Source organism: Callorhinus ursinus, unplaced genomic scaffold (genome assembly GCF_003265705.2).
Source record: "Callorhinus ursinus isolate GAN/ISIS: 27379988/994484 unplaced genomic scaffold, GSC_fseal_2.0 scaffold53, whole genome shotgun sequence".
In the NCBI taxonomy this organism is placed as follows: Eukaryota; Metazoa; Chordata; class Mammalia; order Carnivora; family Otariidae; genus Callorhinus; species Callorhinus ursinus.
In genome coordinates this window covers 1,644,977-1,669,623 of record NW_027397115.1, presented here as the reverse complement: position 1 = coordinate 1,669,623, position 24,647 = coordinate 1,644,977, and the positions used below count along the sequence as shown (strand labels likewise).

The following is a 24,647-nucleotide window of genomic DNA, read 5'->3' as shown; positions in this document are numbered from 1 at the left end:
GAGCATCTCAGTTCCTGGCACTATCCTAAACTCTTCTGAAGAGCCCTGGGTCTGTCCTCTGGAGGAATGACTAGATCTCATGTACTTGTGGTCTTATGTCTCACTCTTGGCGCATCCAATGGCATTTCTGTCCCTATATATCACTTAGACATGCAAGCATTGTTTGAGTGAGATTTAGAGTTGGCTAGAAGTTATGGCCCTTCATTAATTTTAAAATATGTTGAGTTGTTTATCCTTAAAAGGCACCACATAGCATCATAGGGATGACAGTATCCCCTATGCCATTCTAAGAAAAGGGCTTGCAGTCAAGTGAGGTGCTGGAATGTGGTGGCAGGGCACACCCGTGTTCGGAGAGAGCTAACCAAGTCTACTACAGTTAAAGAAAAGACACTTTTAAAACATGTCGTGGCAAGTATTTTCATTGGGAACACGTATTCTGACCGAGGATCATGACTACTTGGTGTGCATGGAAGTCATATTTTTAGAATGTCGTGAAAAATGGAGAGGTATATGAAAGGCATTCTAGCTTTAGGAAATAATGCTGGTGGGGATTTTAGATTAAAGAGGTAATAAGATCTGCCTAGCAGAGTGAAGAGAGATGGTTTAGTAGTGAAAAATAAGGTTATCAGACAAGTAAATGGCAGGCTGGAAAATAAAAATGTATCATTTGGATGGCAGGAAGCCATTGCCTGTTTCTCAAAAAGCGAGATATTGAAGTTATCATACCCTCCACATCATTTAACTGGAACGCTAAAGGAGCGATCCTGGAGCTCGAGTGACGATGGGAGGGACAAACTGTAGTAGTCCTGCTCAAAGATTAGGGTCCAATTTATGAATTTATTTCAGGGGTTGAGGTTCAAGTGTAGATCACATATAAAATGAAGAACCAGACAGTTCTACAAAACTGGATGCAAGTAACAAAGGACAAAGAATAGTTGCAGACCAGCCTCTGTTCTGTGGAAGGCAGGCATAATGTTCTGATTGAGAATGTGGCGTTTGGGACTATTGTTGGGGGATGTGGAAAAGCCCTGTCTTCACCACGGTAAGTGTGAGATGGTGACGAAGTATCCGGATTGTATGTATAGTTCAGGTAAAGTCGATCAGATTTACAAAAGTGCTGTCCTCAACAGATACGAATGTGAGTCTTGGTTAAGGGATTCATCCAGGTGAGTCATGCAGGAGACCTTCTGACCCAGGGCTACATAGGGGTCACCTGGGCAACACCCCCTCCTGTGTCTGGCCCTAAGTCCAGGTGTTACCACTATGTAGACTAACCAAAGAAAACACTGAAAAGGAGGATTTAGTACTTACAGGTGTAATAAGGCAAGATTTCAGGCTCTCAAAAATCAACAGAGATGTTCATTGCAATAAAGAGGCATTTGTGGGGCTCAGGGGAAGCGAGGCAAGGGAGGTGCAGTCATCTCCCCATAGCCACTTGAGCTGGGGCCTCGGGTGGGGATGAGCTCCTGACTCAACACATGAGCCAGCAGCCATGAGAGCCCATAAAGGGCCACAGCTTCTTCCTGAACAGAATTCCAGAGGTCTGAGTGATGGAGGGACATGGTGATTGTTCGCTGCAGCTGCCCAGTATTGCCTCTTGCCCTTTGGCTAGCAGAGAGCTAAGAGCTGGTGGCTGGGCAGGAGTGGGCAGGAAGGACTCCCCATGCTTGTTGAACCACATCCCTCACATCCAAGAGGACACTCACCTGGCTGCAGTTGAAGAGTTAGGGTCACCTGTAATTTCAACTTTACCTGCCCTTCGGAAGCACTTCTCACTTTATGCTTTGGGAAGTGCTTGGCCAAGATGCCCTGGCACTGTTAAAGTAATGGAAAGCAGAGTAATCGATGGGAACATGGGAAAATGTTTTGTCAGAAATCTAAGGTAGCTTGGAGAAGGTATATGAAGATACCCCAGTTACAGAGGAAGAAGGACAGCAAGGTCGCTGCCTTCATGGAGCTTACGTTTTCCCTGGTTAGACAGGTAAATTAAAAGACACACACACACAAATAAGCCAATCAGACATTGTGTACCGATATGGTAGTAGGCGTCCTGAAGCCAAAACAGGACGGTGTGCAATTTGCAGAGTTGAGTTGGAGTGGGAAGCCGCCTGGTTTGGGTGCACTGCACAGGTTTCTGTGGTCATTGGCGATTGAACTAGGACCAAAAGAATGAGGAGCATCTAGCTGTGGGTGAGCCAGGGGAAGAGCATTCAAGGACAAGGGACAGTCGGCATAAAGGCAGAAGGAGGAACAGTTGGGAGGATTTGAGACTGGGAGCGGAAGACCTTGGATGACCGTGGTGGCCCGGACAGGACGTGCTGGGTCACGGTCGGGCAACACGATGGAAGAGACCTCTCTGACTCTGCTGATGTCGGGAGAGCAGAGACCACAGCCAGGGTGAATGGTAGGGTGTTGGGAGGGCTGTGACTGGAGAACACGTTGGGGGCCTGAGGGCTTACGTTTTCTGTTGTCTCTGCGAAGGCGGAACCAAACTGCTGCCCTGAAAAGGGAGGGTGGGAGGAAGTGGAGGGGGCTGGAAAGAAGTCATAGGAAGAACTATTAGTAGTAATTAGGAGTACTGCTGTGCGGAACAGGAGGCCTCAGAGGTGTCCCAGCTTAAAAAGGACAATCTTCCCACTGGTCCACGCAGCTTTGTGGCTTTCCTTCAGCAAGGCAGCCATCGCACCGCTAGAGGAGAAGCAGGTGCACAGGCACGTGGGGCCTTTCTGGGTGGTCAAGACGGAAGGACAGACAAGATTCTTAAGGAACTGGCAGTATGGGCGAGTGACGCCGGCATAAAGGACAAGAAGCCCACAGCCGTGGACCCAAGGAGACCCAAGTAGAGAGCTTTGGGCTCACCAGATACCAGTGTAGACAAGGAGGTGTGCTGAGAGTGACGATGGCAGGGGAGCTGGAAGGATGGTCTCCGGTCAGAGAGGAGGTTGGCTTTAACCTTTAAGACGCTTACATTGCATTACGGCTGCCATTTTGTGTGTCTTTCTCCTGTCTGAGTAATGAATCTGTGTGTTCATTAAAGGAGAAATGGTTGGCAGGTAGCTGGAACTTCAGTGAATTCTGATCCTGAAATGAAACATTTCCTTTTAATTGTTGCATATACCTTTCTCAGCTTTTTGTCCTCCTGCTCTTTGAGCAGCCAAAATGGGTGTGTTGGATGCATTGACTCTGCTAATAGGCCTCTATTGGACGCCTGTTGTCACTCTTAAATGTAACACCACAGCCATAATTGATGGAGAGTTGAGTTGTAAGCTTTTAGGACTAATTGCAAAGTCTAAACTAAAACATTTCCTGGAGCTGCCTTTAAATACTAATAATAATACCTTGTATAGGTTTAGTGCTTTACAATTTACAAAGCACTTCTGCATACATCATTTAATCCTTACAATAAACAAGGCTTTTTGAATGCTTAGATCTTTCCTAAGTGAGAAATCATGTTGCACATCCTGATTTAATCCTGGTGGGTCGCCAGAAGTTCTTGATACAATAACCATTTATCGAGCACCTTCTATGCATAAAGCACTTTACTAAGGATAAGGATACCAAGGGGTAAATTTCTAGTAAATAAATATCCAGTAAATGGTACCTATCCAATAAATGTGATCTTGCTTCCCAGCCCATTTTCCCTTCTTCATCACAGTCACTATTTCAGAGGCTGCTTGCTAAACCATAAATTGATATAAATATTGCTGGGAATTCATTGTATCAGAGTTTAAGTTTTTACAACTAAGGATTCTGATACATATCTAATAAGCTCAGTGATTCTTCAGAAAGTCGTTCTATGGATTTCAGCTTGCACTTTCTTGAAGAACTTGCACAATTAGTTGAATCTCAAAAAATACTTCAGACATCCAGCATATTTGAAAATGCCTAGCCATTGCGTTCATGTCCTGATTAAGATGATTAGGGTCTGATTCCAAGAGTAGAACTCGGCCCTCGGGCCCCGGAAGACTTGTTACCGAGTACAAAAGAAGGCATAATCCTCTCTGGATTCTGCGGGCGGCTTGGGATGCCTGGAGGAGCCTGGAGGAGCCTAGAGGACAGAGGACTTCCCAGGAGGGAGCTCTGTGCATGAGGTGGGGGTGGAAGATGACACTGGAGCCAAGCCCAGCCCCAGGACTTCGAACCTGTGTCCAGGAGCCACTTCGTTCCAGGCACGTGCTCTGGGCCCCCGCGGCTCCTCACACATTCTCCAAAAAGTAGAAGACCCCCAAATGATAGGAACCTTCAAAGGCCCCTGGGCAGAGCAGTCCCTCAGAGTAAGCGAGGTAACCTGCACACCATCATTCCTTCCCCTGTCGAGGGCACGATCAGGCCCGAAGGGCTGATGTGGCCTGTCAGGTCAGCCAAGAGGCTCTTCTGGTTCCGAGACTCAGAAGTGGTCACTGGGGGCATCACTGCTCCGACCATCTTCCTGCTCCTGGTTTGGCGTCTTAATTTTATTAACTCTAGTGTTATATTACGTCTTATTCAGCTACTTCTATGGTCATTTGGTTTGGGAATGAGGGAGGACAAACCCCACTGGCCCAGTACATTTTCCTAATGCACTTGTTGCCTGGACACACAGGTTTTTTTGTAAGTTTCATAAGTTTTCCCATGATACCATCTTTTTAAATAACCGCTTCGGTGTACAAGGAGGCTGATGTCTGGATTGCCAAATTATCTCTTGGTTCTTTTGATATGAGCTTAGGCGATCACAAACCAGAGTCTTCTGGGCAGATGTGCCTAATGCTTTATTTTGACCCAGAATATGCAGCCAGCATCTGAGCATCCCATAAATACTCCAGAGAGGACCACAATTAGGAAATAGGGTGGAGCGGGAGTTTGAGCATTAAGTCTAAGTGATGTTTCCAACTGGGGCTGGCATCGTGCTTTAAATAACTGTGTTCTGATCATTTAGGTCTCTCTTTATAGGGCATCTTTTATGACCAAGACTGTCCAGTACCAAAATGAGCTACATAAATTCCTAATCTGGGATACAGCTGGACAAGAACGAGTAAGTCGCCCTTTAATTTACTATGTGTTTTTCTGAGGCCCACATTAAAGCTCCAACCCCACTGTCAATGTCCCTGTCATCTCAACATTACTCACTTCTCTTCCGTGCACCAGAGACACACTTATTTCCATTTGCGTAGGCCAGCCTTTTTCTTTTCAATTAGAGCCACAAAGTCCACTGATAGAGAAAGTGATAATGAGCACTGAGGGCATTTTTATACTTTTTAGTGTCTTAAAGTAAATGCTGACTAACAGGCCTGATAAAATCCCACTCAGAGCATTGTGTGTAATTTGGGGCTTCATCCTCTAGCAAAGATATAAAAGAATTAGTGGTAGAAAGGGAGAGTTAAGCACATCTCATTTACAGCTGCCTTTTAAAAGCTCTTAAAGAGGGAACTTTACAGCATATAAAGTTTGAGATTTAAGTGAAATGGATGAGCTAACACAGAGCCAAGCAATAGGTACTTAATAAATGCCTGATGATAAAATTGTCCAAGATGGTTATCTGCTTAAGGAAGAGCCCGAACCAGAGGTGGGGCCTGGGCCGTGGCCTCCCAGTGCACAGTGGGATTTGGTGAGGCCCACCCGCATCAGACAAGGGGTGGGGAGGCAGGGCAGGGAACAGACACTTCCTGCTGCCTCATTTTCCCTCTGGGCCCAACGTCTGATTTCCCTATCGAGGTGTGCCTGCCAGCCACCCCATTATTCAGCTGCTGTTTAATTTTGTTCTCAAACAGTACTATCAAAACAGAACATCTGATGGATGCATGGTGCTATCGTAAGCTCTTAAAGGTATACCAGAAGTAATCAGGAGAAATAGTCTGTCATCACGGTCTTATCTAAGACAGCATAGATACTGTGTATGGTATAAAACCTGACAAGAATCATCACAGACAAATGGGGGAAGACAAAACAAGCCATTACTGTTGTCCTAGACGTAGACACCATACATTTGTACAGATTTAACATCTTAAGTTTGCTCTGTTTGGTTTCTTCTGTTTGGTTGGTTTTTTTTAACACCGGATGTCATGCTCTGCGCCCAGTTATTCATCTGAGATACATCTGCTTAATCTCCCATCCCGCACTCCTCCTACTTTGTTTGTGCATCTAGAATGGAGTATTTAGGACAGCTAGACCTTTGCTAACCATCACTCTTCCATCCTTCACAAGTGTTGCTTCCCGTAGTCTCCATGAATATATCTATAGACACAGCCCTGGTGTCTGTCCTATTAGCCAAGAACGCCTGCAGCTCTTCATACCAGTAATATATGTACCTTTCACTGAATCCCAAGTTTCAATTACCCCCTCCCATATATTTGATGATACAGCAAAACCCTCATCATAAAGAATCATGCTATAATATAGACTCCATTATACTTTGAATCAGAGCCTGTCCTAGTATACATGGTGATGTAGAGCATCTCTTTTCTCTAGCACATAAAAAAAGAGTAACACAAGGCTTTATGCCTCTCCCTTACTGCTACCGTAATAGCAGGATTCTTTTAAGTTTTGTCATTAGCTGGTTTGCCTGCCTCTTGTTTCCCCACTTCTAATTGATTCTGCACCAGGGGTAGTTGCTCTGAGATGCAAATCGGCCTTACCCCTACCTGAAGCAGATTACTTAGCCAGGGGCTGGCATGGGGAATGGCAGGCAGGCAGAGGTCAGGAGGACTGCCCGGTGGAACCCTGTGCTGTGGAGGCCATCAGGAGAGGTGCACCAGCTGCTGAGCACCCACTTCAGCCGGATGTTGTAGGGCAGGAGTTCACATCCAAGCTGGCCAGGTCACAGGGTTTAAGAAAAGCAAAATATCTGACAGCTAAGCACACGTCATTTGAAATGCTGTGAGCCTCATACCAGACACATCTGGGAGCTTGTTCTGACTGCCAGTTTTCCCTGGGCAAGGCCTATAAGACCTGACTCGGCTAGACTCCATTTTCACTTCCCACCAGCTTGTGTTTTTGGACCAAACTGCTTATAGTTCTCCAGCATGCCATACTGTCTCACCCTCCTAGCCATGCACTGTTCCCTCTGCTCGGAATACCCTCCCCCCCAACTTCAGCCAAGAAAACTCATATACGGCCTTCAAAACTCGCCTCTGATGTCACCTCAGGGGGGCCTTTCCTAACCATCCCTGTTGTGTTCAGACAAGTCACGGCTTTGCCATTTGCCCACGTTGCTCAAATCCAAGTCTGAAGGTCACCCTTGATTCCTCCCTCCTCATCTGCCCCACACATTATCAGCATGCCACCCAGCTGCGTCTTCTAAATGTACATCATCACGTTCACCTCCGTCCACCTCCACTGCCAGCCCTCTGCACTCGGCCACCTGTGACTCACCAGAGGGTCCCTGTAGCCTTTTAACTGGTCCCCAACTTCCCTCTTCCCAGCCTGCCACCCTGCATCGCTTCCCCTCACAGGACCCAGAGGGATCTTCTGAAAAAAGAAATCAGATGCTATTGTCTTCCTGCTTAATACCCTTCAATGACTTCCCACTGCTCTCATCATAGCCAAGGTCTGAACTGTGGCCTGCAAAGCCCTGCACGGCCTGCTCTGCCTTCTCAGCTCAGTTTGCCCTCCTGGCTCCTCCCTCGCCCACTGAGTTCCAGCCCACCGGCCTCCATTCAGTTCCTCCAACGCCCCAAGGTCCTTGCCTCTCTTCACATACATTGTTTCTTCTACCGGAACTCTCTATTCCCTCTGCTCAGAGCATGGCCAGCTGGCTCCTTCCCAGCCTTTTAGTCTCAGGTTCAGTGACACACCCTCAGAGTTTTCCCTAACCCCCCTGCCCTAAGCAGGGCCCCAGTGTGTTCTCCGTCACTGCCTCCCATTCATTTCCCTCAAGACCCTCATTACAAGTTGTAATTAGATGATCTGTCTACTGAATTTGATTGACAAGAGCCAGAACCGGCGTCTCGGTCACTGTCATATTCCCACTGCCTGACAAAGCACTGATGCTCAGAGACTGGTCAAACCGGTCAGTGAATGAACTCTTCAGAGTATTTCCTTGTATTCTACACAGTCTTTGATTGCCCCGATCCATAGGATTGTCTCCTCTTTCCTTACTTGTCTGTCTCATATTAGACTGTGAGCTCCTTGCAGGCAGGAACTGTATTCATGTCTGTGCTCTCAGCCCCTGGCACACAGTATTGATGTCAGTGGATTTCTGTCAATTGCTTGCCAGCCCTACTTTTGCACAGATAAGGAAGGACAGATCCTCTACCGTTACCATGTGAGTATTGCATGCCTCAAATTATAAATTTCTGGTATTGGCATATGTATTGTCCCCTACATTAGTAAGTTCCCTACAATAGTAAGACTCATGGAACCAAAAGGTATTATAAAATAATTCTTTCTGATGAACTGACCCTTCAAACCTCCTCCCCTTTTGACTCTCGCATCCCTTGCTGTCTATGGTTTTGGCAGGTGGATTGTCTTTCTGATGGTCCAGTTGCAATTGATTTGCAAATTGATTTCATTAAGTCAATGAAAGTGATTTTGGAGAACTTCACAAATGTCATGCAAAGCCTGCTGGATGGTAGGGATCTTGTTAAATGAAGGGGAAAATACTGATCAGGATGATGATATAAGTCTTTCAAAAGATAATGATTTGTGGACCAAAGAGTTGAGCAGCCTAGGAAAAACTGATGGAGTCCTCAGATATTTTTCTAAAAATTCCCTTTCTGTGACCAGATTGGAGAGTCAAGCATGAAATGAAAGATAGACATCGTATTGTGCTGGCATATAGTTTCATCAGAAGAATCACAGTCAGGTCCTCAATCAACTTCGATTCAGTGTTCATTCAGGACACTGCAATAATAAACCTAATTTTTTTCCTAACGTCAGATGAAATGCAACTTGTTCTCCTAATTTCAATTTATTTTTTCAAGAGAGTACCTTTGTCAGATCTTTTTGTCCCTATTTGCTATCCTAAACGAATTCATTCATTCCCTGGTCATCCTTTACTAACAAGGACTCCCGCAGTAGCATGGAGACAGACCCAGCACCGTGCACAAATGAGCACCACAGATACCATAGATACACCATGAATGGAGCGAGAACATTTGAAATACTTGCCAAGAAAGCGTCCTAACTAAAATCTAATAGATACTTCATCCAGTCCTTAGATGGAGATACACGAATCTTCACGTGGTTTCTCCTGATGACCATTTACAGAGGCCAGAGCACGAGGATGGCACAAACTCAGTTATTGTCATGTGAACAAGGAATCGTTCTCATGTTTAAAATCAGGAAAATGGGGAGTCTGGGTGGCTCAGTCAGTTAGGCGTCTGCCTTCGGCTCAGGTCATGATCCCAGGGTCCTGGGATGGAGTCCCAAATCAGGATCCCCACTCGGTGGGGAGCCTGCTTCTCCCTCTCCCTGCCACTCATGCTTGAATGCTCTCGAGCGCACAAAAGTAAATAAATAAAATCTTTTTTAAAAAATGTTTTTAAATAAAACAAAATCAGGAAAACCTGTGGTAGCTGAGTATCCTCTAGAGCTGGGGTTGACGCTCTGGCCTCTCGGCCAAATGCAGCCTACTGCCTGTTTTCATAAAGTTGTATTGGAACACAGCCATGCTTGTTTGTTTACACATTATCTGGAGCAACTTTCACTCTTCAGTAGTAGAGTGGGGTAGTTGTGATAGAAATCATATGACCCACAAAACCTAAAATATTTACTACGTGGCCCTTCCCAGAAAATGTTTTGCTGACCTTGATCTCTTGGAACAGAGATGTGCTGACATCCTTTGAGTCTCTTTTTTAAGCTGACACTTTCTTTCTTTACGCCGAAAGGTCATGGAAAGAGTTTCAGTATTAATAATGGCGGGGTGGCTTGTAAGGGACCAACCCTCCCAAAGCTAACAATTATACACGAACTCTGGACAAAACATTTAAAAACAGTTCTCCAAAGGCACTGCCAGATATCATCAGAGACTACAAAGGGAATTAGAGTGGGTGAGGCTCGTGGTTTTATAGCTTTTCCCCAGAGGGTGTGCGCTCGTCCGTGCCACACAGCGTACGTAGCTAGGACTCAGGCAGAAAGCCCCAGTTTTTAGCTTATAGTATTGGACGGCAGAGTTTGATGCTGCTAGAGCAGCTGGGGGGAAGGGGGACAAATCCCAGAAAAGATGGATCCAACAAGGAAGGGAGCTCCAAAATCTGCTTATAAATTCCCTTCGGGCCTTCGCTTGACTTCTCGCTGCAAGGGGAGACATCGAGGAACCTAACAGAACAGCAGCTAGAATGGCAGTGACACTGAGCAGAGAGTCGGCTGGGACTTCCCTTGAAACTTCAGAAGGGCCAGGCCTTATGCAGAGAGACCACGGCCCAGAATGACAAGCAGGCCCACCCTCACCATGCATAAAACCAATCTCAGGGTTATTGTCCGGGTTTTAACACTTCAGAGAAGATCATAGAAGCTGGACAGTTTACATACACTCGGAGACTTCAAGGAAAAGTAGTCTCACCAACTTAAGTACAGGTGGAGACCCTCACACAGAATGGAAACTGATCAAACAAATGGAAATGCTAAAGCTGAAGACCCTAAGACTTACGATGGAAAATCCCCTAGATGACTGGCAAAACAAATTAGCCAATCAGAAGAACAGAGAGTGGGAAATGTGAACCGTCTCAGCACCATGGGGACAGATCCCAGCAACCTGATGTGTGTAACTAGAGACCCAGAAGTTGTGAAGAAAGAGGGGAAACAATAAAAAGATACTTCGAGGGGCGCCTGGGTGGCTCAGTCGTTAAGCGTCAGCCTTCGGCTCAGGTCATGGTCCTGGGATCGAGCCCCGCATCAGGCTCCCTGCTCCGCGGGAAGCCTGCTTCTCCCTCTCCTGCTCCCCCTGCTTGTGTTCCCTCTCTCGCTGTGTCTCTCTCTGTCAAATAAATAAATAAAATCTTTAAAATAAATAAACAAGATACTTCAAGAAAATTTCCCAAATGTGGTAAAACATACCAATTCACAAATCCAAGAAGTTCTAACAAACCTGTAAGTACCAAGGAAACCACCCAGACCGCTGGAAACAGGAGCGGAAGAAGAAAACCATGACAGCAGCAGAGATAACGGGCCCGTGCTGCGCAGGGGACAGCAGTGCACGCAGTCCCCAGGCCCAAAGATAGTGGGACACAAGCCTCTTGAAAGTGCTTCAAAGCAGAAAGATGTCAATCTGCCAAAATTGGCTTTCAAACATGAAGTCCAAGGAATGACCTTTTCAGAAGAACAAAAGATGGGAGGATTCGGCAGCAGCCCCAGAAAGTTTTTCAGGCTGAAGGGAAGCACCGCCGGGCGGTCACTCATATCCATAGGAAGAATAAGAACTGCTAGAAGTGGTAAATAGGAAAATCTGTCTTTTTTTCTTCTTATTTACTGGCTATTAATGTAAAAATTATAACACTGGATTGCATGGCTTACCGTATATGTAGATTTTAAATATTTGACAGCACAGAGGACAGCGGGGAGAGAATTAGGCTCTTGCAACATTGTGATATTTTATGTGAGGTGGTACATTTTAAATTCTAAGTAGACTGAGAAAAAACGTATGTTGTAGTTGTAAGAGCAACCACTTAAAAAAACAAGAAGATATAGCTAAAAAGCTAGTGAGCAAATTAATATATTAAAGTTGAATACTAAAAAATAGTTGATGCAAAAGGGGAGGAAAGGAAAAACAGATTTTTTTTTTTAATGGAGCAAATATAAAACAAACAGCAAAATGTTTGACCTTATAACCAGCACATAGTTGAGCCTGGTTTTTGATCCAGTCTGACAACCTCTGCCTTTTAAGTGGAATGTTCAATTCCTTTACATTTAATTACTTCCTCATATAAGAGGATTACCTTCACTATTAAAACATAGCTTGAAAATAAGGGAATGGAAAAGGATATCCTATGCAAATCATAAGCAAACGGAAATTATTGCAGTTACATCATTATCAACAAATATCAGTAAGGTAGACTTGAGGACAAGAGTGATTATGAGGACTAAAGAAGGGGCATGATAAGATGGGCCTTAAGGAACTTTCTGTCTACTGATAGAAATATTTTACATATTGGTAGGATGTTTACATGGATGTACATACACATTAGTCATTTTATCAAAACTTAAGATCTAACTTAACCAACTGAGCCACCCAGGTGCTGCAAGATCTTTTATCTAACTTAAGATCTTTGCATTTCTCCACATGAATTTTACCTTACAAATTTAAATGCTAAAGAAAAACAGAAACCCAGCAACCCTGTAAAGGATGTTGCCAGTGTAATATATCAAAATGAAAGCTAAAAATTATATATCTGATAAGGGGTTAATACCCAAAATAAATAAAGAACTTATACAACTCAGTACCCAGAAAGCAACAACAACAAATCTGATTTTTAAATGGGCAGAGGAACTGAATAGACATTTTTCCAAGGAAGACATACAGATGGTTAACAGACACATGGAAAGATCCTCAACATCACCACTCACTAGGAAAACACAAATCAAAACCACAAAGATATATTACCTCACACCTGTCAGAATGTCAAGTATCAAAAAGACAGAGGGGCACCTGGGCGGCTCAGTCAGTTAGGCATCTGACTCTTGATCGCAGCTCAGGGCTTGATCTCAGGGTCATGAGTTCAAGACCTGCATTGGGCTCCACCCTGGGTGTGGAGCCTACTTAAAAAACAAACACACAAAAAGACAAGAAACAACAAGTGTTAGCAAGGATGCAGAGAAAAAGGAACCCTCTTGCACTGTTGGTGGGAATGTAAATTGGTGCCCCTACTGTGGAAAACAGTGTGGAAGTTCCTCAGGAAATTAAAAATAGAACTACCACATGATCTAGTAATTCCACTGCTGGGTATTTACCCAGAGAAAATGAAACACTAATTCAAAAAGATAGATGCACCCTTGTTTATTGCAGCATTATTTACAATAGCCAAGAATATGGAAGCAGCCCAAGTGTCCATTGAACAATGAATGGATAAACAGGTGTGCTGTGTGTGTGTGTGCGTGTGTGTGTGATGTGTGTGTATAAAAGGGAGTATTTCTCAGCCTTAAAAAAAAAAATCTTGCCATCTGCAACAGCATGGATGGAGCTAGAGGGTATAATGCTAAGTGAAATAAGTCAGAGAAAGGCAAATACCATATGATTTCACTCATATGCGGAATCAAAAAAACAAACAAGCTATGGGTCTGCATAGCTACAGAGAACAAAGTGGTGGTTGCTGGAAGGAAGGGGTTGAGGAGGTGGGCAAAACGGGTGAAGGGGAGTGGGGGGCACAGGCTCCCGGTATGGAATGAATCAGTCACGAGGGTGAAAGGTGCAGCACAAGAAATATAGTCAATGGTATTGTAATTGTGATGAATGGGGACAGATTGGTAGCTCTACTTACGGGGAGCACAGCACAGCATATAGACTTGTCCAACCACGGTGTTGTACCCTTGAAACTAACGTAACATTTTGTGTCCACTATATGCAAAAAGGAATGAACGAAGTGAAGGAAGGGAAGTGAAAGGAAAAGCTAATACCATCACCATTTGTGCTCTTTGCATGCTCCTGCTAACTCTCAGCCCATGAAAATCAGTACAGAGTCTTCTCCATCTAATAATGTTTCCTATTCTGTAGTGCTTTCTTGCTTGCAGTCCTTAGTTTTGTTATTTTCTCTCTCCAACTTAACGTATTTTATTGGAAGTTATCTAGCTTTCACCCCAGTGGCAGAGATTTTTCTCACAAATAGTAGTAGGAAAGCTTCATAATGCCAGATCTGGTCTGGCATTTAGTTCCACATCACCTCATATTTAAACAGTTCTTATTTATTCACCAATTCTTGCTTACCTACAGTGTGCCAGGCATCGGGCTCCAGAGATAAAATGGTATATACTGAGCAGACATGCTCTCTTCCCTCCTGGAGTTTACAGTCATAATTTCACTTTCTTTTGCAAAATTCAAAATAACTTAAAAGTTTAGAAGCCAAAGGTTAAGCTCATTGGATAAGAAGTTGCAGAATCTATAACTGCGTATGTAAATTGTACAGTACACCAGATGCTCACCTCTGACGACAGTTCCTACGCGTACTTGGGGGTCAGCCACCAGAGCAGAGAAGCAGGATGAGAGTACAGGGGTATCACATCAGCCATAGGGGTCAGGTTTGAAAGGCAGGGTCTAAGACAAAGATCTAGTTGGTAAATTTCTTAGCTGCAAGCATGGGCATCATATCTACTGAGCGGGTTGCCCAGGATCAGCGTCGACTGGGTAAAGAGCCTCACATTTTCCACTTTCCATCGCGTGCTCATCAGGAGAGGTGGCCTGTCGACTGAGCCCTGCGGTTATCCCTCTGCCTCGCCTTCCCATCCCTTCCCTCCCTGTCACCGGGTAGGGGTGGGGGGCGGCGGGTGGGAAGGGGCCACGCGCACAGAGTGAAATGCATGTAAATGAGAGTTCTACCCGCATTTGGGAATTGCCACGTGTGCGGATATCAAACAGGCTAGTTATAGACTCATCCAAGTAGCGAATGTAAATGTGTACTCATTTCTGTAGTACAATCAGCATTTAGATTACAGCCTTATCTTTACGGCACCCAAATGCAGCCACTTCTCTGGAGAACTATTTACAGCATTATTTTTATCTCCTTGATAGTTTGGGAAGCCAAAGTTTAAAGGACTATTGAACAAATGAATTCGGGAATTATAACATTGAGTTCAATTAAAAAGCCTTTTTAGCTGAAACAGTTGTTTATAGCAGCATATTTAATTCCTATAAAACTGTATTATAAACTATTTTCTGAGAAACGGAGTTACGTGAAGAGTTTCTTGCCCTTGGTAATTGCCGCTTCCTCTGCTCTGTGGCGCCGTGTCCTGGGCTCGGGCTTAAGACAAAGATTACCTTTTGTGCAGGGCCACTGGGCCTAAAAGTCTGGTGAGAAACATCTCTAACCCGCTTTCCCAATTTTGTTGTTTCTTCTTTCCCCTTCTCTGCAGTTTCGTGCCTTAGCGCCGATGTACTACCGAGGCTCGGCTGCGGCCATCATTGTTTACGACATCACAAAAGAAGTAAGCCTTTACATTTGCCGTAGACTGTTTTGAAAGCTCTCTCTTGGCTGCTTCAGCCTCCAGTCGCTTTCGTGTTTTGTGTTTCAGGAGACATTCTCAACGCTGAAGAACTGGGTGAAAGAACTCCGGCAGCACGGCCCGCCCAATATCGTCGTTGCTATTGCCGGGAATAAGTGTGATCTTGTCGACGTCAGGTGTGTTACGAGACCGGGAGAGGACAGTGCTGACTATGTGTTCCCTTTGTTCCTGAGCAATATCCAGTATAAGAATCTTGCTTTTATTTTATCTCTGACACTGAAAAATTCCTTTTTGTTTAGTTGGTGTCCTGAAGTTTCAAACAAAAATTAAGAGTTCAGACATTGGGGGCTGATTAGATGAAAGAAAGAGAGGCACAGGTGTGTGATTTATGTAAACATTGGTTACATCATACTTGACATTATCTGAGATGAGTGTAGCCCCCCAGTTCCCATGACATCGGGTGCTTGAATGGGAAAACATACATACTTTAAGGGAAACACATTTACTGGCAATTTCTCTGGACTACTTCCATGATTCCCAAAGCGAGGACTCGACTTTGGCGGGAAAAGAAACCCTTGCCGTTCTGTGATCGTTCCATCAGACAGATGCATTGTTAGTGGTGCTGAGTTCAGTTTTGTGCTGTGTAACCACAGCGGTGGTGCGATTGGGAAGACCACACATCGGGGCTTGGTCACTAGCCGTTCGTGACGCCCTTTGTCATCACTAACCTGGGTAATTACTGGGCAGGCGGGATAAGCTCTTGATGGTTAGAATTTCTGATTTGCGATTGTTGCCTTCCAGAGAAGTCGTGGAGAGAGACGCTAAGGACTATGCCGACTCCATCCATGCAATTTTTGTGGAGACCAGCGCGAAAAATGCGATAAACATAAATGAACTGTTTATAGAAATTAGTGAGTATCTCTGTGCCGCATGGGTTTTGTCTTTGCAGAGCACCTTAATACGGAGTTACACAACTGGGGAGAGTTCCCTCCGCACATCGAGTCGTCTGGTCTCCACCATTGTTCTCAGTGGAACGAGGTGGGAGAACGTAGGAGCGGCGGCCAGGTCTCAAATCGTGTTCTAATTGCTGGGGAGCTGCTGCCTCCCTTCTCGAAGAGTGTTGCTACCGAGTAAACTGTGCACAGGGCCTGGAAGCTGCCACCTCTCCCTTGGCCTCTCTTTAAGTGTGTTTCAGTTAGTCATCGAAAACGAACAGATCGGTAAAGGGAAATGAAATGCAGGTGTGACTCCACTGTAAGAAAACCCTCAAAAATGAAATACCAGGCGAGTAGAAAGTAAGGCCTCTCTTTCCACCCTTCCCCCTTCCTTTTCCAGAAGTGTTAACATGATGCCGCTGGATGGAAGGAGGCTGCAGCATCCCTTTGGGATCCTCTACAGATTGTATCTGTGTTTATTCATTTCATTCAAATTCATCAAAATATTTATTGAGAACGGTTCCAGGCCCAAGGGAGACCGTGGCGAGCAAGACAGGCACAGCCCCTGTCTCCTGAAACACACATTGTACTGCAGGAGCCAGGCAGTGAACGCAGAAACCATTGCGATCCCTTCGGATGATGCACAGCGATAGGAAAAACATAATGTGGGGTGAGGTGAAGGAGTGTCTGTAGGTAGTCAATGAAGGCCTCTCAGAGCGGGTGATGTTGGAACTGAAATTGGGCAGAGCAGGTTATGCGGAGATCTGGGATTCACGTTACCCTGACGTGTCAGACTTCCAGGTGGAGAACAGGAGAAAGCAGACAGGGAACAGTGAACTTTCTGGGTGAGGTCAGAGGTGACTGAGGCTGGAAGTGCACTTGGCCATCGTGTAGAGGAGGGAGTGCAAAACCCAGCGCCCCACAAGGCCAGGCAGGGATGGGCCACCAGCACTGGGACATGGGAGCAGCAGAAAGCCCGCATGACCCCAACAGCTGGCACATGTGGGCCCTGCTCCAGCAGGTGGGGTCACAGTGGAATGGAGGCTCCTGGTTGCCCAATTAATTACTGGGGTTATTTTTATCCTTTTTGATGATTTTAGTTTGTTCAGAGATCTGGATTTTATGTAACATGTCGTGCTGTTTAGATTTGGCCGTTCAGATATTTTCAAAGCGCTGTGCAGGCCTACCAAACCCATCTGGGGCCATATGGGGCCACTGGCCTGTGGGCCCGCAGCCTCTCGTCCAGTCCCTTCCCTTCAGTGTTTGAAGTCATAATGTCTGTGGTCTTCCTCAACTATAAAGAACAGTCACCCAGATGCATGCTTGAAAGGCAACATGAGGCCAATCGGGAATTTTTTAGTTCAAGCTAAAATATCTTAAGTGCGTGGTGTTGTGAGTGTGCCAAAATTATCGTTTTTTTTTTTAAGTGTTCTTTACTCCAGCGGTATTAAAAACAGGAAGGTAGTGAGTTATGCCAACAATGAAAATTGTTATATAAAACTAGCATGTACATACTCATTTTAACCGTGAAAAATAAAATAAATACATGTTGACAAAGATTAGAAAAATTTAGAGAGAAGTAAATTGAGTTTATTGTTTACTGGGTGTTGTAAAATTGTACAGTGCCTGGCATGCTTTTTATTGAAGTGTAATATACGTACAGAAGGGTGCTTAGCACTATAAAACAGAAGGAATTTCCACAAACCGAGTATCCTCCTACAGTCGGCACTCAGATCGAGACCCCAGAACCCTCCCCCATGCCCTTCCAATTCTTCCTTATCCCCCACCCCCAAGGAAGCACAGTCCTAACTGCCAGCTCTTCAGATTTGTTTTGCCTGTTTTTATACTTTATATTTTCTAAAAAACAAACTCTCTGTCCCCTTTTCTGTCTGACTGCTTTAGCTCGACATTACATGTGTTAGACTCATCCATATCATTCCATGACTCATCCTCATTACTGTAGTGTGTGTGTGGCGGGGGAGAACATCCACTGTGTCATTATCCATCCCGTTGATGGGCATGTGCGTAGTTGCTTGCACTTCAGAGCTGGGGTAAATAGTCCTTCTGTGAGCACTCACTTCATGTCCGGTGTGCACACGTTGCGGACGCGTGTTTCTCAGGCCTGTTGATACCCAGGAGAAGATGGGTGTGCAGGTGTCTGGGAGGAGGTCTTCAAAGTGGTTACCCCAGCGGGTGCTCACACCAGTGGTACATGGAACCCCAGTCACTCTGGGTCTGCTGTGTGTGTCTTGATCTGCATTTGTGATGGACAGTTAATGAAGCTGAGCCCCTTTCTGGATATTTATTTACTTTTATGTGAAAATATCTCGATATCCTCTTTTGTGAACTTTTGCCTATTTTCCTGTAGGGCTACCTGCCTTTTTCTTAATTATGTTTATAGTTTATTTTGGATACGAGTCCATCGTTGATTATGTGTATTGGAAAGATCTGCTTTGTGGCTTGACCTCCATTTGTGAATCAACTGTTTCATAGAGCTGGGATTTTTAATCTTGATATAATCCAAATTATCCTTATTTACCCTTACGGTTAGCACTTTTAGGTTCTAGTTTAAGAGGTCACAGTCTATTCCCAGGTTATAAAGATGGTCTCCTCTGCTTTCTTCTAAGACTGTTTCAGAGATGGCACTGTAATACCAGCTGGATTTCCATGATCCATTTATTAGAAATATGTAACAACAAGAAGCTTCAGTAAAGCTTTTTAAATAAATTTGCAATTTATTCACAGCAGTATCTACAGGCATTTGAAAAGTAGTTATAGGACATTCTGGGGGACACTTTCAAGTGTAGACACCATGCTGTGTACTACCCTCCTGGCTTTGCAGGCTGCCCAACATCCTAGAGGCTCCAGGCTTGGTGACCAAGGACCTAAGAATTGGCAGCCTTGTTAGTGCCACAAGATGTATGTGTCTGTTCATTCCATGCTTTCAAAATACCTCCGTGCCCAGTACTGTGCTAAATAGATACCAGAAACAAAGATGGAGAAAAAAGAACCTTTTACCTCAAAGAGCTTAGGGTCTAATTCAAGGGACATAGCTCTGTAGGCAAGTAAGTAATGTGCTTCTGGCTCCTGGCTGATTTTAGTGTGGGAGGTATTGGAGAGAGCTAAGAAGTAGGAGGGCATCTGGAAGGCCTTTGTGCATGGACACAACCCTTGCGTTATGGGCTGGGTAGGTGGATGGTGATTTAAGGTTTCTCCTGAAATTGACATTATGCTTCACGGAGCAGTAAAGTGAAACCTGTTCATTCTCATGCATTGTTGGTAGGAGAATAAAGTGGCACAGCCTCTTCAGAGAGCAATTTGGCAGCATCTGTCAAAATTTAAATTGCACGTCCTTCTTGCATTTGTGCTGGATAGACACTGGGAATATGGTGTGTGTGTCAGATAAATACCCAGGAGGAGAATAGCGTGACCCAGTTCTCCCACTCCTGTTAATTTATCTTACACATTGGTTCGTGGAGATAGTTTTTACATTGTTGTTAATACCATCACAGTGTTGGAAACAAACTAAATATCCATCAACAGGGGAATGGATAAATAAATCATGGTACACCCATGCGGTGCAGTAGCACAGAGCTATTAGAAATAGTGCTGCAGGGAGACCACCCCCAGAGCGTATCCAGTGGAAGCGGCAAGGTGGACGACAGTGCGCCTGTCTGCTCCTCTCGGGTCTTAAGGAGGGGGCCAGGTACAGGTGTGTGTGTGTCCTGTAGGCATCTGTGCACACCTGTCTCTGGATGGTGGCTCTGCCCCGAGGCCGAGGGACAGGCATGTTCGGATGGAATTACCAAAGTGCATATACTCCCTACTCAGAATGTTTTGTTGGCATGTAATTTCTTTTTATTTAAAAACATTTTTACTAAATGCAATGTGATATCCTTGTTCAGACCCTTGAACAGAAATAGGACATATGTAGAAAAACTGATGTCGTCTGCACAAAGTCTGGACCTTAGTTAGTGATGTGCCAGTGCCCAATTCTTCGTGTCCACAAATGTCCCATGGGAGTTAAGATGCGGACATGCCCTGGGTGAAGGCTAGATAGCAACTCTCTATGTTATCTTTGCAACTTTTCTATAAATCGAAAATGATTCCCAGATTGAAAATTTGTTCAACTCTTTTTATTTTAGTGAAACCCGTCAAATTGCATCTGCACGATTGTTGCATCTGAGAATGAACAGATTTGGAAAGTTAAAGTTCCTTCCCTTCCCTCCTCTCCTCTCCGTCTAGGTCGAAGAATTCCATCCGCTGACGCCAACCCGCCGTCTGGCGGCAAGGGCTTCAAGCTCCGGAGACAGCCTTCCGAGCCACAGCGAAGCTGCTGCTGACCGAGCCTCGGCCTCCCAGACTTGATGATGAAGTAGGTGGTCCAGAACGTTAACAGGAGGGCTGGGGTCCCTGCCAGCAGGTTTCGCCTCACCGGCTTGGGTCTTCATGCAAAAAGGACTCAGAGAAATTGGCCAGTTCCGCTTCCTCCTTGGAGGCTGCTGCAGTAACATTTCAGTCTGCGGACCACTGTCGTGTCACGAGTCTGGTGTGCAGAGGGACTGCATCGTTGGCTTTTGACCTTCCTGAAAAGGAACATGTAATTGTACGGATGGTAGGATTAAATTGTTGAGTAGTTTTGTAATCAAGATTTTATGTAACATTTGTAAAGGGAAAATTAGCACTTTCATGGTTCTTGAGGAAGAAAAGACCTTGCAGAGATTGTAATTTCCTTGGTTTCCCGTTACCACTGTTAGAGGGAATCATATCATTTAAAATGTGGTAGGTGATTGTAAGTGGAGGGATGGCAATCATTATTGGGAGCTAAACTGGGTTATTTATAGGACTGATGGAAATGACTCCGTCCCCACCATCGCTAAAGCACTTTTCATTGAATACTTTAGCCCACGATAACATACAGTAAATTAATAACGGTAACAACAGATGCATAGCTCACTCGAGGTTTGCATTCCAACCTCGTCCTGTATGTGTCACAAAACACATTATTGGCACCTTTTTAAATAAGCTCTCATGATCAAGATGGTGGCGGTAGAGAAGCTGCCTGGAATAAATTGAATTGCATATGTTTGAACTGACTAGCAGTGGTTTAAAAAAGAGGAAGAAGAGAGATAGTAAAGAAAGTGGTGTAAATTCTGTCAATTTTTTATTTAACCCAGATATTTTGGTGGGGAAAACAGTTATCTGTTGCTTAGCATATGTAAAGTTGTAGTCTATATTTATGAGACCATTGCTTAAAGATTATAAATTATGTAAATACATGAATAAATTCTATGTTTCACCCAACACTCCATTTAATCTCGCAGCCAGTGTCTTGGTGTGCCCACCCACCTCTCAGCCTACACGTGGGGGGCTCTGCCGCACATTTCTGTTGGGCGAGAGCACAGAGCACTTGGCTTACAGTCTTTGAAGAGGTCTCTGCCTCTCCTTCCACCCACCCCTCCCTTCCACATCCCATCTGGAAATCATAATAAAGACATATGCCACTTTGACAAGCCTGCCTAGCCCTTCCTAGCCTGGGGGTAAAAGATTACACTCCCAAGTTCAAGTCATCTCACCTGGTCTTGGTAGTAAGTTTCTTTTAGCATTTACAGCGACCTCAGACAAGTGTTTCAAGCGAGCTTTCCTTGTTAACAATTCAGCTTATCTTTCCGTTTCCTTCATCCCCCTGCCTCTGTTAGTGGTTAACACTCTTTCCCTCAGGGAGCCTAATGAGGTTTTTAATACAATCTAAAAATAAAGCACTGAAGTGAAGTTGGTGACAATTTGCTCCTGGTCTAATTTGGCACCCTTCCAACCTGAGTATTGTAAGGGAAGGAAATTTACAAGATTAAATAGGAAATGAAACAGCTTGAATTTCAAACTAAATTGTGTTTTCAGAGCTATCCTTAAACCGAACAGTTGAAACTTTTAAAAATAATTGTTATTTCCCTGTGCCCCCCACTTGATATGGGTAGATTTTAATGGGAAAATTATAACCCAGATTAAGTAAAAAGCGATTCCCTTTTCCCTGGTGTATATCTTAAGCGTTTGAAATTATTTATTCTCTTGCTGAAATCATATGGAAGGACTGTAGTCAGGGAAAATTCTAACATTTTGTTTAAAATACATGCGGACTCGATACCCTCCTAGCAGCTTGCTCCCTTCCCACCATGAAATGAGCAAGCTGTAAGAAAAAACACACGATTCTAAGGGTGGGCTCTTGACACCTGAAGGGGCTTGAATTTCCTTTCCTATGTATGCAGATGGATCAGGGCATCTGACCTCGGCCCTGGTGTGTCCCTAACACTCCCACTGCTGGGCCTCCATCTCCACGACAACAAACAAAATGAAAACAAAGGGTGCTTGACTCACTACCGAAGAGGCGGTGCATGGGTGGCCCTTTCTGTCTTCACCAAAAGATGACGCACATCTGTGACCTTCACAGTCTTCCCACCAAACCTGTCAGCCTGGTGATGATTCCCTGGGGTCTGGGTGCCCGGGGAAGGCGGCGTGCTTCCGTGCCTGTCTGACTGGCAAGGTGTTGGCCTGCCTCTCATCCTGGCCCCACCGTCACTGCATTTAGCCCAAAACAGGGCCGGCTCTTCAGGCCCTCCTTGGCTGTTCTTTTTTCATGACTTCTCACGCTCCTCCCCGTTTGTAGAGAGGGCTTCTGTTTGGTTCTGGCCACATGTTTTAGTCCCAGAATGAATGACGGGTGGGTGGCTTGTGCAACATCGCTGTCTTCCCACGTTCTGGGGCCTCTTCTCTTCTGCCCTCCTTTTCATCAGACTGTCTCAGGAATCCACAAGACCCTGCTTCTCATGTAGCACCTTCTTAACCACTAGCAGCAGCACCTTGTCATCTCAGATCTTTGTGATCCATACCCCATGAAAACAGGGGGAAATGTTTCCATTTGTTTTGTTCGCTTGTGTGATGCAGAGGTGGAGATTAAAGGTGGAAGCAGTTGTTTTATTTTGAACATGCTTTGGATTAATAACCTGACCAAGCAATGATCTCATACACATTTCATATATTCTCAGTTATTTCTTATGGGAAAAAGCTAGATTTCAAAGGAATTGAGACACAGCCCATCTATAAAAATCTTCTTTTTGGTTCCCTTCTGACAAAGGGCCATTTTAAAAAACTTTGGGGACTGAAAAAGAGAAAAATCATTAATTAGCTGCAAGTGTATATTGATTCCTCTCAGAGAAATTGAAATGAGCTCTTTGCAGGTGCCCAGTCCTAGGAACCATCAGTCTCCAGAACTCTCCTTTCACACAAGTGTTTTTCCGATTCTGTGATAACTAATTAGCCATCATTTGGTGATTAAAAGAACATAAAGTAAGAGTATGATTAAGTGTCCTTCATTTTAAACTCTCTTTAAGAAGTGATTAGGGAGAAGTACCTATTGCAAGCCCTTCTGGTTCCAAATGAAACCTCCATCACCTGCTTTTCAGCCATAGGCAGAATAAGTGCTACGCAGAGCGGCTGTGAGAGCTGGTTCCTTTAAAATAACACACTTCCTTGTTGCCCATTTATGATTTTGGTTGAGCGGACGCCTCCCGCATCCAAAGGTTAGAGTCTTTTGTTTTAGAGGCTTGACCTCCTCCCTGGAGTGGGCTGGTGCCCTTCTCGAGGCGATGATTTTTCATTATTTTTTAAGTATATAAAAAGGGAAGGAAGACCATATGTAATTTTAGAATTTCTCTTTAAGTCTTGTATTTTTTTTTTTTTTTTCTCAAGAAGGAAAACAGTTCTAGGAGACCTTCTAAATTAAACTCTGGGAGATAGAGTAATGAAAATGTCCTTTAGAGAACCACTCCATGGCTTTCCTGGAGATGTCAAAGCAGAATCTCGCTACCTTCTCGGCAGTGTGTTAAAATGGACAGGTTTGACTCAGATTACACTGCACTGATTGGCATGTCCGCCTCGGGGCTTGAAAAGACATTTGTTCACCGTTAGATGCCTCTTTTCTCTTCTGTGGGTGAGTTGCAAAAGAGGTTATATAAATTCTTACAAGCATTTTTTTCCTACTCATTTTTTTCAGAACACACAGAACATGATTCATGGCCCTGCGGTTGTATAATAGGTGCAAAGAATATTATATACAACAGCTGAGCACCCCCCCCCCACATTCAGATGTCTTTGCAAGAGCCTGTCTGTAGAAGTAATGAGGGAATCCTTCCCTTCTGAGGGAGACCTACCGAGAGCCCCTTAACTCTGGTATCTACCAGGTATCTGCTTCAGAACACTGGGGAGATGACAGCCTACACACTCAGGCTGGCTCTCTTCTCTAAACTCAGTAGTCTGTAAATGTTCTTCCTGACTCTATAAGGAAAGTTCATGATCACGATAAGCTAGATGGTGTGAACTCATGGAAAAATCGTCCTCGTTTAAATTTGTTGGAAAGGGACTGGCAGCATGACTTCTGTTTACAGTTTGACTTCAAGAGAGTCTACCTCTTAACAGTTAAAGTATTTTAAAAAAGGAAGAAGTGGAATGTACTTTTATGGGTCAAGCTATCAGTATATACCTGCCTTCAATTAGCTTGGTGCATGACAAGCTCAACAATGAATCAAGGTGATGTTTAGGAGACTTACCTTAACTCCTACAGCACGATCATTAAAAAAAAAAAAACAGTCCAAGTAA

At 44.5% G+C, this 24,647-nt stretch overlaps 1 protein-coding gene across 1 annotated transcript in view; it reads left to right on the top strand.

The window, feature by feature from the left end:
- Positions 1 to 24,647, top strand: part of RAB22A (RAB22A, member RAS oncogene family) — a 51,928-nt gene extending 27,281 nt beyond the window's left edge. The window contains exons 3-7 of the mRNA XM_025853251.2: positions 4,930 to 5,011; positions 14,974 to 15,045; positions 15,133 to 15,239; positions 15,865 to 15,974; positions 20,244 to 24,647. Coding sequence (XP_025709036.1) covers positions 4,930 to 5,011; positions 14,974 to 15,045; positions 15,133 to 15,239; positions 15,865 to 15,974; positions 20,244 to 20,341 — 469 coding nt within the window. The 3' untranslated portion in view covers positions 20,342 to 24,647. The remainder of the gene's footprint in view (positions 1 to 4,929; positions 5,012 to 14,973; positions 15,046 to 15,132; positions 15,240 to 15,864; positions 15,975 to 20,243) is intronic.